Below are 14,774 nucleotides of genomic sequence, written 5' to 3' on the forward strand. Positions count from 1 at the left end.
CTCTTTTAATAACCTTATTCTGGACCTACTTAAATGGAAACAGCCTCCAGTATTTTTAGCTGCTGTGTAACTGAAGTAAAAACAAAGGGGGGAAATTTTGTATATATTTTTTCCTTTCCTGGTTAGAATAAGAAAGACTTGTTCATTATCTCTTAACTGAGTTTTTGCTGGGAAGAGAAGGGAACACCCAAGAGTCCCTCTTGGCTCCTCCCCTGGCCTGGATGGGATTTAAACCCAGAGAGGACAGCTGAGGGAATTAGAGAACGAGGGACAAGCACCAAGGTCTGCAGCCCCAGAGGCCTGGCTTCCAGGTAGCAGAAGTATTGGAAGTGGTACCCCGCAGCCTCCAAGGTAAGAGCACCAATCTCTGATGATTCTACCTGTGGGGGGAGGATGGTGGCCAGGTGCAAATGAATTCATGGGCTTCACTTCCCGATCCTAAATATCCAGAGTAATTGGTCTCCTGTCAACTCCATGAGGTGATATTTATTTCCAATTAGGAAATACTATTTCCTAATAATATTTCCCAGGACCTGAGTAACATGTCCCTAACCAATAGTATACTTGATTCCCCAACTGAGCTAAGCACAATCTTCTTACCTGGCCAGATGCAGTCTGTATTGTAGGGAAATTTCCACATGGAATAATAGATTTTTATATTAAATGTTTCTTTTAAGTCTAGTATGTTCTCATCTCTATTCTTTTGTTGGCTTTACAATGTCAAAGACTTCTCTGTTTTTGCAATTTATCTGCTATATCTCACTTTTAAAAATTCTAAAATGGAGCTTTCATTTTAGTTGTGATCAGGAAACCATTATAACTTTTTTCTTTTCTGGATTTTGTATATTCCAATAAAGATGATGTTTGTGAATGAACTTGAAGAGCTTTGAAGTTTATTCAAATATTTAATTTGATCAGTTTTGATTCTTATTGTAAGAGGACAATGTCTTTTCTCGAAATCTTCATGATATTACCCTCATAATGCCACAAAGGAAACATTTTGAAACTGTTCAAGGAATAATGTGGTGGGTTAGTTTTGGGAGATGTTTTCATTTATGTATCTATTTTTATGTTTGGGAGAGAGCTAGGAGAAGGAGAGAGAAAGAATGAGTGAGAACAAACACTTAAAAGCACAAAACTGAGTTGCCTATATAAGCATTAAGAAAAGAGCAAGTCCTAACATAAAAATGAGAAACTGCCCAAATCTGGACATAGGTTAACCACAGTGCCCAAAGTCCAGTGGTTCTTGGAGAAGCTGAAGTATTACTAAGGTATCAGGTGACACCTGCTCAGCCAAGACTATAGATTGGTGGCTGGCTGAGCACAGAGACTACATGGAAAAAACTCAGTGCTTTTTGGCATTTGGACATTTGTTGGAGACTCAGAATCAAGGCTAGAGTGTTGGGAGAAGGAACTTAGGAAGGAATAAAGAGTACTAGCATCGTATTATTTTCCCAGGGAGGAGGGAAAAAACCACCTGACATTCTTTCATGCAATTCTGAATCCTGCTATGTCCCCAAGTTTGTGGGCTGCAGTTGACTCCTGGAAGAGAGAAAATAGGACAGCATGACTTGAAATCATCTTGTGGCTTCTGGTTTCCATCCCAGTCCTCGTCTGTGGTTTGAAATGAAGGGTAGACTGAGGTCTGTTCCCAAGAAGATGCCAGAGGAAATCGTGCCCAGACCCAGTGGAAACTCTTGTCCACCCAGTGCTCATTCCAGAGCCTTGGCTCCTATAAGGTCTGGATACAGACATGAGATCATGGTTGAGGTTCTGTAGCAGTATCTGGAGTCGCCAGAATGCAAGCCGATGAAGCTGAGATCTCAGATCTGAGATTTCAGGGGCTTTTCTGGGTTTCAGCACAGTAGACTCACTGTTAATGACAATCAGCCACCATCTGAATATGTGCTGCTGGTCTCAAAGAGAGATCCAGTGAGTGTGGGTGGAGCAGTGCAAATCCTTGGAAATTAACAAGGAAAGGCCTCTCCTCTTTGATAGAAGGCTGGAGCTTTCAAGTTATTTCAATATGTGGAAAACCACATGCTAAACTAAAGAAAGGAATTGCAACTTTTTCATGATGTGTCTCTCTTCCTTATTATTCAGCTGCAAGTATAGTTTCTCATCAGACGCCCCTCAGGACCATAGGGAATAAGGTTAATTTTGTATAAGGTAATATTTAGTCATTCTGGAGCCTGGGTGTTTGGTTTGATGTGGTTCGAGGTCTCTGAATTTTTGCTCTTGTGCCCATTTTGTCTTCCCCTCATGCATGAGCCTGTGCATTCCCTTGAAAGCAAAATGAAGGTCTTTTTGTGTGTGTGTGACCTTCCTGGGGGATAAATAAATATCTTTGCTGGAGCTTCTAAACATTCTTAGTATAGAGGCTGGCACATAATAAGTGCTTAGAAAATGGTAGCCACTTTCTCATCACCCATGTGAGTCTTTGCAGGGTGGATTAAGATTCAGTTGATAGAGACTTCCCTGGTGGTCCAGAGTTTAAGAATCTGCCTTGTCACGCCCAAGACCTAGCTTCAATCCCTGGTTAGGGAACCAAGATTCCACATGCCTTGGGGCAACTAAGTCTGTGTGCCGCAACTACTGAGCCTATGCACCACAGTGAAAGGTTTATGATGTAATGAATATCTTGAGTGCCCTAAGACCTGATGCAATCAAATAAAAAAAAAACGTTAAAGAGAGATTCCGTTGATAGAACAAAACAATCACACGAGCAATCTAAGAAAAAGTGATTGAGTGCTGAGGCTGGGTCAGGAATGCCATCCTTTATCTTTTCCAGCCTATGGCACATAGGCAGACTTGATAGAGTTCTTTGTGAGAAGGGGTATTGCATGGCAGTGTGAGGTCTTCACAAGGATTTCTTGGCCACTCACTGGGTGTATTCCACTGAACTAGCAGAGTGGTTGAGTTGAGGGAACTGAGGTCTGAAATGTGACCGTATTAAGCCTTATCACATAAAATCAATTTTTCATCCTCACTCACAACTTGCTGACTCATGTCCTATGGAGAATGGCTGTGCAGAGTTCAACGTCACAAAGACTAGAAATGAAAATGCTCATATACACTTGGTTTGTCTAAAGAGTGACCCAGATGGAAACAGTACGACCTTGGGCATCATTTGTTGTTGTTTAGTTGCTAAGTCGTGTCTGACTCTTTTGCAACCCCATGGATCGCAGCCCACCAGGCTCCTCTGTCCATGGGATTTCCCAGGCAAGAATACTGAAGTGTCTTGTAATTTTCTTCTCTAGGGGAATCTTCCTGATCCAGGAAGTGAACCCACGTCTCCTGCTTTGGCAGGAGAATTCTTTACGACTGAGCCACCAGGGAAGGCCTTGTGTATCATAGGTGTTTGCAACCTGCAGGAGAAAAAGATACAGAGGTGAAACTCCTTACATAAGGTTTCCAGGCCAGGGTGAGTTGAGCCACAGCAAGTACTCAGTTGCATGAGAACTTGTTCTCCTAGACTGAATGTTTGAGTTAAAAGACCCTCGAGGCACTCAGGGTCTTTAGAGTTAAAAGACCCTGAGTTAACAGATCACTGGTGAATATGCCAGAGGGAGTTTGGGAGAGGAGTAAATTTTCCAGGGAACTTTTGTGACATCGCGACATCCCTAGCTACCCACCTCCTTCACTTTCCTTCCTAGCTCAGTGATATTCACCCTTTCATTTGGTGACAGAATATCTTTTGAAGTGATTCCACCCTGAAATCCAAGATAATACAGTTTTTCTAAAACCCAAAGCAGTGCTCTTATTTGCTGTGGTTAACTGTAAGGGCAAGATGAGGTAATAAGGGAACCAGAGAAAGCCCTAAATTTAAATAGATCTGTAATGGTAGCTAAGAAATTGACCACTACTCTCTTTGATCTAAGTAGTATATTTTATTCCTGCCCTTCTTTGGAGAAAATGAAGTGACATAAAGACCACCAGCCCTAGGATTGGAGAGGACCATCTGGGATCAGAGTCCATCCTTCTCCTCTGGCCAAAGACTTGGTTGATAATTACCCCTACAGACAGACGTCTTGGTCTGCTTTGTGTTTCCTAGGAAGAGAGCTTTCCAGCCTCTCAAGATAACTGACCAGAATTTAACCTCTTTATGGGACAAACAATAATTTATCTTTCCAGGGGTTTATCTTTGGTACTGCTCAGAAAAAATTTGTGTTTAACTGAGCACTCGGTATGACTTGGGCTTCTTTTATTTTGGAGAATCCCTCTCTTAAACATTTCAGGAAGGCGGACATTTGGTCTCTTTTTCACATGTAGTAATCTTATTGGATTTTTTCCATTTGATGCAATAATTATAGCAGAGAAATGAAGAACACGGATATGGGGAGTGGACAGACCTGGTCTTGATCCCAGCTTGGGATATATTCCTTAGCTCAGATGGTAAAGAATCCACCTACAATGCAGGAGACCTGGGTTCAATTTCTGGGTTGGGAAGATCCCCTGGATAAGGAAATGGCAACCCACTCCAGTCTTCTTGCCTGGGAAATCCCATGGACAGAGAAGCCTGGTGGGCTTTAGTCCATGGTGTCGCTAAAGAGTCAGACACGACTGAGCGACTAATACACTTGCTTCTTATTAGCTCTGTGTCCTTAGGCAACTTACTTAACCTCTCTGAGCACCTGTAACAAAGAATGACATCCATTGACTACCAGGATTTTGGGGAGTAAATGAGAATCCTGTCTCATCATTAAGCATGTGACACAGTACCCATCATCTAATAAACACACAAGCAAAAACACACCAGCAAAAACCCAGTGGCTATTCTTATTTACACAAAATATTACTTTGGCCAGGACTGTGCTGTAAGGCTGTGAATATGGAGAAATTCAACAGTCACGGCCACTGTCATCCCTGAGCTTACAGGGATGTCTGGGGTAGGAACTCACATACAGATCGGGGAGCTCTCAGTGTTTAGTTGGAAATGAAAGCCACAAGGGTAGATGTGGCTGCCAAAAGAGAATGAAATAAAGCATAAATGTAGAGCCCAGTGACATCAGTTTAGCCTCAGGGCTGAACTAGGGGGACCATCCATCCAGTTCATCGTCAGCAGGATACACCTCAAAGAGCCTTTCTCAGAACAGCAATAGGAGGCAGCATTTGTCCTGAGTTTTAATGCACACTGCTCCTATTTCTCCCCATCACCCACCGCCCCTCCTGAAGTCAGAATTAAATAAAGGTTCAGTCAATGAGGGGCTTCCCAGGTGGCACTAGTGGTAATAAACCTCCTGCCATTGCAGGAGATGCAAGAGACTCGGGTTCGATCCCTGGGTTGGGACAGATTTCCCCCGCAGCCACTCCAGTATTCTTGCCTGGAGAATCCCCATGGACAGAGGAGCCTGGTGGGCTACAGTCCATAGATTTGCAAAGACATGACTGAAGTGACTTAGCATGTGCCGCATGCACGTCAGTCAATGAAACTGATCCTTGAGGACGCCTGGTTTCCTGCGTGCGTTTTCCCTGCGCTCCTACAGCCTTTGCCGATATATTCCTACAGCAGTTACTCTTCTCTCCACGGAAAACTGTTCCCCACAGGATAATCATCCCCATTCAGAAACTTGCCCTGCATTTTTCTGGGTGACGTGTACTGCCCTCGCTGTCTCCTCCCTGTCCTCGCAGAGCTCTGTCTGTGGTCACCGTTCATAAAAGAGTGGGTGAAGTCATCCCTTTCTTCCCCTGAGCCCCCTGCCACGTGTCAGAGAGAGAGCCAGAAGGCATCTCCTCCCACCCATTACCCTTGACAGAAGAGCTAGGTTGAGGACTCCGCCATTCTCATCATCTTTTGAGAAATACCCCTGCCTAGGAAAATCTGCTGAAACGGCAATGGCAACCCACTCCAGTACTCTTGCCTGGAAAATCCCATGGACGGAGGGGCCCGGTGGGCTGCAGTCCATGGGGTCACACAGAGTCGGACACAACTGAAGCGACTTAGCAGCAGCAGCAGCAGGAAAATCTGACCTCAATGTGTGGCATCCAAGAGGCTGTAATTAGCAAGGACATCTTGCTACAACTCAGAGGGATGGGTGACAGTGAACACTCCTACAAGGGCTTCTGGGATTTCCCCTATTCCAGGCTTCAAAGACAAACATGGAGAGACTGGGTGGGCTATGCCCAGTCCTGCTGCGGTTTATGACAAGAGTCCATGGATTTTTTTGCATTTGTTCAGAACTTCTTCAGAAAACCATCTGCACTCCATTTATATTTTGGAGAATAGCAAGCCATGGGCTGGGGGTAGGGGGGTAGTTGGATAACAGCAGTGGGCAGAGAGGTCTGAAGCCTGCTTTTTAGCTCTATTTTTGCCTGGGAAGCAGAGATTTGACAGTGGAAACTTGTGTGCAGCCTGTACCTAGAAAGTGCTTTTTCAGATCTATCTGTGTGGTAACTGGTGATGGCAGAGCACCCAGAAGTTAATGGCTCAGTTAGTGGACACTGTGCACCTGGGTTCCAGTCTACGATCTTGCAGTTTCCTTGCACAATCACGGGGCACATTGCTTGTTGCCTCTGAGCCTCAGTTTCCATCCTAGGGAAGTAAGCAGAGAATGTGTGTGTGACTGGTTTATCACTCAGCTGAACTTTGGAAGACAGTAACGATGAAATACAGTCATTTTTATCCTACACCTACCTTCCAAATCACTCTACTGGTGCTCCTCACCTTCTCCATCTTCTCACAAAGATCTCCAGCAGATTCCAGAGCTCTGTTGGTCATTTTGGGGTTTGGAAGAGAACCCCTTTTGTGAAAGGCAGGTCCATTCCCATATCAGAGTCTTGGTCTCCCACCCAAGCTGCAGCTTTTCTTTTCACTCAGTTTAGGGTGATGTTGGAATCCAAAGATGAGTGAGCGGGTGGGGGTGGGGGGGGTCACATTTGGCCTGGTAAGTTGCTTTCCTTCTTCCATCTCCCCCACTCCAACTAGCACATTGCTCACTGAGGCAGGGTCGGGGGTCAGAAGAGAAGGGAAAAGGCATTTCGTTAAGCAAGGGCTGTTATAGTTCCCTCTGGTTATCAGACGCCTTGTTAAGGCAGCTGCTCCCAGAGCTGGTTCCACCTGCCCCCTCTTTTCTTCAGACCATCCCCATTTTACCCTCTGAGCACCTCCTCTGGTAGTTCACCCCCTGGAGTGAGCTGTGGCGGGTGCATCTCAACTCTGGCCCCTGCTGCATCATTTTTGTGGCATGAACTTCACCTGTGGAAGGACTTACATACCTTGTCTCCCCAAACTCTGGGGTGCAAGCCCTCCCACTGTGGCTTCCCTCTAATGTCTGCTATGCAGCCCGTTCCAAGAAAACTCACGTCTCTGAATTCCTCCAGGCAAGGGGCAGGTACTGTATTCACTTCTTATTCACCCCCAAATTCCCCACCCCCAGAAACTCTCCAGTAGAACAGCGTTCTCTAAAATGTTTGGGGACTTATTAACCAACTGTCTAAATCAGCTGATGACAAGAAATGTCTTACTGACCATTCCATTACCTCTGCAAGCTGTTGGGTCCAGTTCCTGGAAGGTAATAAGTGATCAGAAGAGGTGTGCTATTACTATTATTAATAATACATGCTTTGGATAATATTAATAGAAAGAGCCAAGATGGAGTGAGTGTGGCAAAGGGGTAACATGAAGAAGAGCTTTCCTTTGGGGCTCTTCTGGTTAGTTCACAATGGTGGCACAATCTTTGGGTACAACATATAGGACATTTGTTCAAAGGAGGGGATTGCATAGAAATGGTGTATACTGAACTCATCCGTTATTTGTATCAGAATGTCGCATCAATGAAGAACAAGCACAGGCTTGCAATCAGATACACCTAAATGAGAATCCTGTCTGTGTTGCCTACTAGTTGAGCAGCTCCTGGTAAGTGAGCTTACTTTCAACACCTGGTTCTTCACCCAGGGTAAGGAGAATAACACCAATCTTACATGAGGATTAATGCATCTGGTCAATGCTTTGCATGTAGCAGCAACTTGACAAATAACATTTACTGTTGTAATGTTATGATTTTTTAAATAATAATTCTGCCAGGGTCCTTCAGCATTTATTTCCTCCACTTTCTGATACGAAATAAATGGTGACTATTAAGAATTAAAGATTTTATACAGTATTAGAATTTGGCTTAATGACTAGGGAGTTTCCTTTTTTTCTGCCCAGAAGTAGTCTGCCCAGGTCAATTCTTTTGATAGTGTTCCTCTGATTTCAACTATTGATGTGGAGGAGAGGCAGTATCAGATGAGGACACATGGGGGTTTCCTAGGATTCTAGCAGCTTCCCTAGTGGCTCAGAGCTTCCCTGGTGGCTCAGACAGTAAAGAATCTGCCTGCAATGTGGGAGACCTGGGTTCGATCCCTGGATCAGGAAGATCCCCTGGAGAAGGAAATGGCAACCCACTCCAGTATTCTTGCCTGGAGAATCCCGTGGACAGAGGAGCCTGGAAGGCTACAGTCCATGGGGTTATAAAGAGTTGGAGACGACTGAGTGACTAACACTTTCATTAGCAGTATTCTAGTTCTTTTAAAAAATTTTTTAATCGACAAAAATATTACAGTAGTTTCAGGTGTACAGTGTAGTAATTTTATATTTCATAGGTTACACCTCATATGAAGTTATAAAATAGTGACTATATTTCCTTGCTGTACATTATATCCTTGTAACATTCATTTTATACCTAGTAGTATGTACCTCTTAATCCACTTCACTTCATTTGCCTCTCTCCCACCTCATTCCTCTTTGATAACCACTAATTTTCTCTCTCTATCTGTGAGTCTGTTTCTCTTTTATTTATTCATTTATTTTTAAGATTCCACATATTAGTGAAGACATAGAGTATTTATTTTTCTCTGTTTGACATTTCACTAAGCATAATATCTTCCAGGTCCACAGTATTCTAGTTCTTAATTTGGATGGTGGTTCCATGACTGTTGCCTTTAAAACAGTTCATTGTGTGTGTGTTCAGTTGCTAACTCATGTCTGACTCTTTGCAACCACAAGGACTATAGCCTGTCAGGCTCCTCTGTCCATAGTATTCTCCAGGCAAGAATACTAGAGTGGGTTGCCATTTCCTCCTCCAGGAGATCTTCCTAACCCAGGGATCAAACCTGTGTCTCCTGCATTGGCAGGTGGATTCTTTACCACTGAGCCACTGGGAAGCCCATAACAGTTCATTCAGTTCAGTTCAGTTCAGTTCAATTCAGTTGCTCAGTCATGTCTGACTCTTTGCGACCCCATGAATCGCAGCACGCCAGGCCTCCCTGTCCATCACCAACTCCCGGAGTTCATTCAGACTCACGTCCATCGAGTCAGTGATGCCATCCAGCCATCTCATCCTCTGTTGTCCCCTTCTCCAACTATTCAATTTATGTTGTATATTCTTTTCAATATCACCCTTCCAATAAAAGAGATGAGAAAAAAGGAAGTCATACTGAGTAGCTGATTAAAAATAAAACCTCAAAATAATTATTGAGGCCTTACTATGTGCTTGGCAGGGCTTTCAGGTGTCTCATGGGGTAAAGAATCCCCCTGCTACCGAGGAGATGTGGGTTCCGTCTCTAGGTCTAGAAGATCCCCTGGAGGAGGGAATGACAACCCACTCCAGTATTCTTGCCTGGGAAATCCTATGGACAGGGGAGCCTGGTGGACTATAGTCCATAGTGATAGCTTATGGTGAATGATGTCGGATTCATGATCTCTGAAGAAGATTTAGCTTCGGGACCAGGGACTGGGCTTGATCACGCAAGAGCTTTTGTGTAGCAGAGTTTTATTAAAGTATAACAAGGGACAGAGAAAGCTTCTGACATAGACATCACAAGGGGGATGGAGATTGCCCCACTTGCTAGTCTTAGCAAGTGAGCTATATACTTTTTAACTGGTTATTACAATAAATCAAAAGAATGTCTCAAGGTTGTAAAGGTCTTATTAGATCCACTCCCACAATATACATTTTAAGATGACAGGATTAGCCAGAAGGTTCTCAAGAAGGAGACACATGTCCTCAAGCAGGATACATTGTTATATACAGAATTTAAGGAAAAACATATCCTTGAGCAAGATGAATTCTTTTGTTGTGGAATCATCAGTTCTGCGCTTAAAGAAAAAAAGTTTGTCCTTTTCTCCTCCTCGAGAACTCCAGACCCCTTTCTCCTCCTTGGGGACCCCCAGACTTCTTATCAGCCTACCTAGGAATCGGCTCTCTCAGCAGGGTCATGAAGAGTCAGACACAGCTGAAGTGCCTGAGCGTGCACACATGTGCCTGGCATGGTGCTAAGTGCCTTCCACGTACAATGCAGTCAAGCAGCCACTGCTCTTCCCACGTGACAACTGAGGAGGCTAAAGCTCAGTTGGTGATGGACAGGGAAGCCTGGCGTGCTGCAGTCCATAGGGTCGCAAAGAGTCAGACGTGACTGAGCGACTGAACTGAACTGAACTTGCAGGGATAGACACTTAGGACCCGCTCCATTTGTCCTTTCAATACATAGGAGCTGCCTCGCACACAGAGAGGCAGACCCTGAGCTTGCCTGGGACATAGCCACCGGGAAAGGACTAGGCTTCCTGACTTCTCCGGTCTCTAGTACAAATGCTTGTGAGTCTTGAGTTGGTCATAGGAGTCCATTGTCAGGACGCAGCTCTGCAGACTGGTTTCTGGATGACAGCTTGACTGAGAGATGTACTGGTTGGTGACTGAGCACCTGTGAGTCAATATGAGGTACAAACCAGGTCCTTGGCATCTGCCCTGACTCGGCTTGTTAGTGATCAAGAATGTGCCATCCCAGATGGGGGCCAGGGGCCCCAGGAGAGATGGGGTCCTCCTGCACACAGATGGTGCCAGAGGTCTACACTTTCTGTGGGCAGCAGAGGTGGAACCTAACAGCCAGCTCTGGTCCAGGTGGCCTGACTTACTAATCACCTGAGCACCAGAGGAGTTGGAGGCTGACTGAACTCCTCAGCATGTGGGGCTCTGTGTTCCTGTCTTGGGGGCGGTCCCTGAGAGTACTTGGCTCTGGGTCCTGGCCTTAAAAGGCTTAGGCTTGTGTGGATACAGGTTGCATCCAAGAGTAATTAAAAGACAAGAATCACTGCTAAGAGATGCTCAGAGGGACACATACCCTGCTCTGAATGTTCCACAGAAGGAGAGCTAATTTCCAGCTGAGGTGAGGGAGGGGGTGTGAGAGAAGACTTTGTGGAGAGTTATTTTTGATTAGAAATTCTGCTCTTTTGCTCACTTGTGGGCAGAGGTGGTGAGTGGAACACTCGCCTGAGTGGCTGAGAACAGGTTCTGCCCTTTCTGGCCGTGGTACCCAGGTTAACACACTCTATCCCATGAGCCTCTGCCTCCTCATCTTCACGAGGCAGCACGATGTCTCGGTACCAGAACGGACTCTGGTGTCAGATTTCTCGGGTTCATATTCTGCCACTCTCAGCCATGTGTGCCTGTGGGCAAGTCATTTAAGGTAGCTGTGCCTCAGTTTTCCTGTCTCTAAAATGGGGATAACCATATATTCCATGAAGGGTTGTTGTGACGATTGAATGAAATAATAAATGTAGAATGTTTAGAATAGTGCCTGGTACACAACTTGTGTTCCACATACAGCTACAATTGTTAGTGTTGTCAGGATAGATTAGGGTGAGCAAAGCTTGGCACAAAGTATGCCCTGACTTCAAGAAGTTGTTCTTGTTATTATTAAAGTGCAGGTGAAATACAGAATTAGAAATGAAGAGGAGGGCCTCCCAGGGAGTAGGAACAGTGTCAGCAAAGCAGGAGGCAGGAATGTGCAATGTATGAAGGAGGAACAAAAAAATTATCTAATTTGAGCCCTCAGGAGATAAAGGATGAATTTTTTTTGCTGGTTTCTCAGCTTCCCGTGGACCCTGAGAATCCATTAAAAAGGCCAATTTCCATCAGCAGATGTCCCTGGCTTTCTTTTGCATGTTCTTCTGGATGCAGGCTTCCAGGAGCATCAGTTCCCCGTCTCCCCAAGGATGGGTCTCCAGGGGAGGTTCTGCTTCCCCCTGGTGTTCCTGCTGGGCTCTGTGCTCTTGGTGACCTCGGCCCCAGCCACTCTCGAGTCTTCTGGATGCAGCGAGAAGGAGCAACAGGTTACCGTCAGCCACACCTACAAGATCGACGTGCCCAAGTCTGCCTTGGTCCAGGTGGAGGCTGACCCCCAGCCCCTTCGTGGTGATGGAACCTCTCTCCTGGCCCCAGAGGAGACCGAGGAACAGAATATCGTCTTCAGGCACAACATTCGCCTGCAGACGCCACAGAAGGACTGTGAGCTGGCAGGCAGCCTGCGGGACCTCCTGGTCCGGGTGAAGAAGCTGGAGGAGGAGATGGCGGAGGTGAAGGAGCGGTGCACCGCAGAGCGCTGCTGCCCGGGAGCCGCTGGTGAGCGCACCACCTGGTATCCATTCAACAAACTCTGAAAGAGCACCTCAGGTGTTCTACAGGCTCGTGAGCACCCTGCCTCTCACTCTGGGTTTTCTCTAAGGGGGATGTTATCTGGTACTAGCTCTAGCCTGAGCAGGGAGGGACCAGCAACTCTTAAAGTGAGTCTGGACTGTTGGGTCAGTGCTTTCAGAAGAGACTGCTTCTGGGCGCCGGTTTACCTGTGGATCCAACCTCTATTTCCCTTTATAAGGGAAAGCCACAGGTTGACGAGGAAAGAAGACTGACGGCTTGGAGCTAGACAGGATTGAGTTCAAATCTCAGTCCTGCCATTCTTCAGTGTGTGACTTTGGGCAAATTCCTCATTTCCTCAACTGTCCGTTGAGGAGAGTTCTATCAGCTAGTCTAGCTCTGAGAACTATAGATGATGTACAGAAGATTTCTTGGCCCATTATTCAGCAAACTGTTCGTTAGTAATGAAGTACTACAATTTGACTTTACAAATAGTGAGCACTTCCATCACATTTTTTTTCCCCAACATAAACTGCTCATATTATTTTCCGAAGAATAATAATCAGTGATACTTTGGCATACATTTTAATGCTGGAAGAAATTGCTACCATTAAGAGCGCCTCCTGTAGGCCAGACGCAGAACTAGACACGGAGGACGCTGCGGGCGAATAAAATGGCAATAAAAGAGCATGAAATTGTCCCTGAGCAATTTCAAACTTTTGACCAAAAGTCAAAAGTTTTTACGAAGGAAAGAGGATGTTCTGGGAATCAGGAGCTGGGGCTGGTGAGCAGACCAGGAGGACTGGCCCACCCTCCAACTGCCTCTTGCTGTCTGGGATTAGAGAAGGGAGCCTGGTTAACCCTTCTCCCATCTGTTATCCCCATAATGAGACCGGGCTGTTTTATAGCTTCTGCAGGTCCACCTTTCAGGCTTCAACTTCAGCTCATTTCCTAAGGACTCAGACTTGCTAGGTTCAGCTCCTCCAATCAAGACAAACTCCCACCCAGCCTAACTCTCTCCTGCCCACCCCAGGAGCTCTGCCCCTTAGTATAACCTGGCCCACTGATACCTAGGTTGGAGCATTTAAGGCGCTTTCATAGAAAAGTACTAAATAATTAGCCTCTTTTATGGGTTGGTGTTGGGGGAACCAAGTGAAGTCACAGGAGTGCTTGGGATGGAAAGGGAAGGGCTAGGGTGGTACCTGTGACTTTTCAGGCATAAAGTATAGATTTCGCAGGTTCAAGTCTGGCCCATGGTGGAAAGGGCAGGCTCCTAGTCTTCCCTATAGACCCTACCTTCCTCTACAGAAGGACTCTTGCAGAATTCTGAAATCATCTGCTCTCAGGGTCCCCAGGGATGGAAATTCCCCATTCACAAGCCCTCCAGGCCCCGCTGACTGTTCCCCTCTCTCTCCGGCAGGTCTAAGCCGCCACTGCAGTGGCCACGGGACCTTTTCCCTGGACACGTGCAGCTGCCACTGCGAGCATGGCTGGGAGGGCGCCTACTGCGAGCGGCTCGCCTGTCCCGGTGCCTGCAGTGGCCACGGGCGCTGCGTGGACGGCCGCTGCGTGTGCGAGCCGCCCTACGTGGGCGCCGACTGCGCCTACCCCGCCTGCCCTGAGAACTGCAGTGGGCACGGCGAATGCGTGCGTGGCGTATGCCAGTGCCACGAGGACTTCATATCGGAGGACTGCAGCGAGCGGCGCTGCCCCGGCGACTGCAGCGGCCACGGCTTCTGTGACACGGGCGAGTGTTACTGCGAGGAGGGCTTCACCGGCCTCGACTGCGCCCAGGGTGAGAGCGGAGATGCGCCTGGGCCTGCCTCTCTTCTGACCCGGCCCCCATGGTCCAGGCACCCTTTAACCATAGTTTACATTTTGTCCTAAGTAGGGCACCCCACCTTTATTTAGTCTACTCCAGAATCCCCTGGGGAGAAGGCAATGGCAACCCACTCCAGTACTCTTGCCTGGAAAATCCCATGGATGGAGGAGCCTGGAAGGCTGCAGTCCATGGGGTCGCTAAGAGTCAGACACGACTGAGCGACTTCACTTTGACTTTTCACTTCCATGCATTGGAGGAGGAAATGGCAACCCACTCCAGTGTTCTTGCCTGGAGAATCCCATGGACAGAGGAGCCTGGTGGGCTGCCGTCTCTGGGGTCACACAGAGTCGGACACAACTGAAGCGACGCAGCAGCAGCAGCAGCAGCAGGAGTCTTACGTGATCTAGTGTGTGTGTGTGTGTGTGTGTGGGTGTGGGTGCTACTGAATGAAGTCTTGTAGACCCTGCTCCGGCCCTGGCCCTGCTGAGGATCTCTGCCTGGCTGGGGGAGGGTTGCAGTTCTAGCTGCCAATAACAAAACTTAAGCTGAGATCCCTATAGCAC

General features: G+C 46.7%; 1 protein-coding gene across 1 annotated transcript in view; it reads left to right on the forward strand.

Moving 5' to 3' along the window:
- Positions 1-280: 280 nt before the first annotated feature.
- Positions 281-14,774, forward strand: part of TNN (tenascin N) — an 85,258-nt gene continuing 70,764 nt past the window's right edge. Inside the window, exons 1-3 of the mRNA XM_055582734.1 lie at positions 281-351; positions 11,937-12,377; positions 13,810-14,184. Of these exons, the coding sequence (XP_055438709.1) occupies positions 11,972-12,377; positions 13,810-14,184 (781 nt within the window). The 5' untranslated portion in view covers positions 281-351; positions 11,937-11,971. The remainder of the gene's footprint in view (positions 352-11,936; positions 12,378-13,809; positions 14,185-14,774) is intronic.

The sequence above is a fragment of the Bubalus kerabau genome, chromosome 5 (genome assembly GCF_029407905.1).
Source record: "Bubalus kerabau isolate K-KA32 ecotype Philippines breed swamp buffalo chromosome 5, PCC_UOA_SB_1v2, whole genome shotgun sequence".
NCBI classification, from domain to species: domain Eukaryota; kingdom Metazoa; phylum Chordata; class Mammalia; order Artiodactyla; family Bovidae; genus Bubalus; species Bubalus kerabau.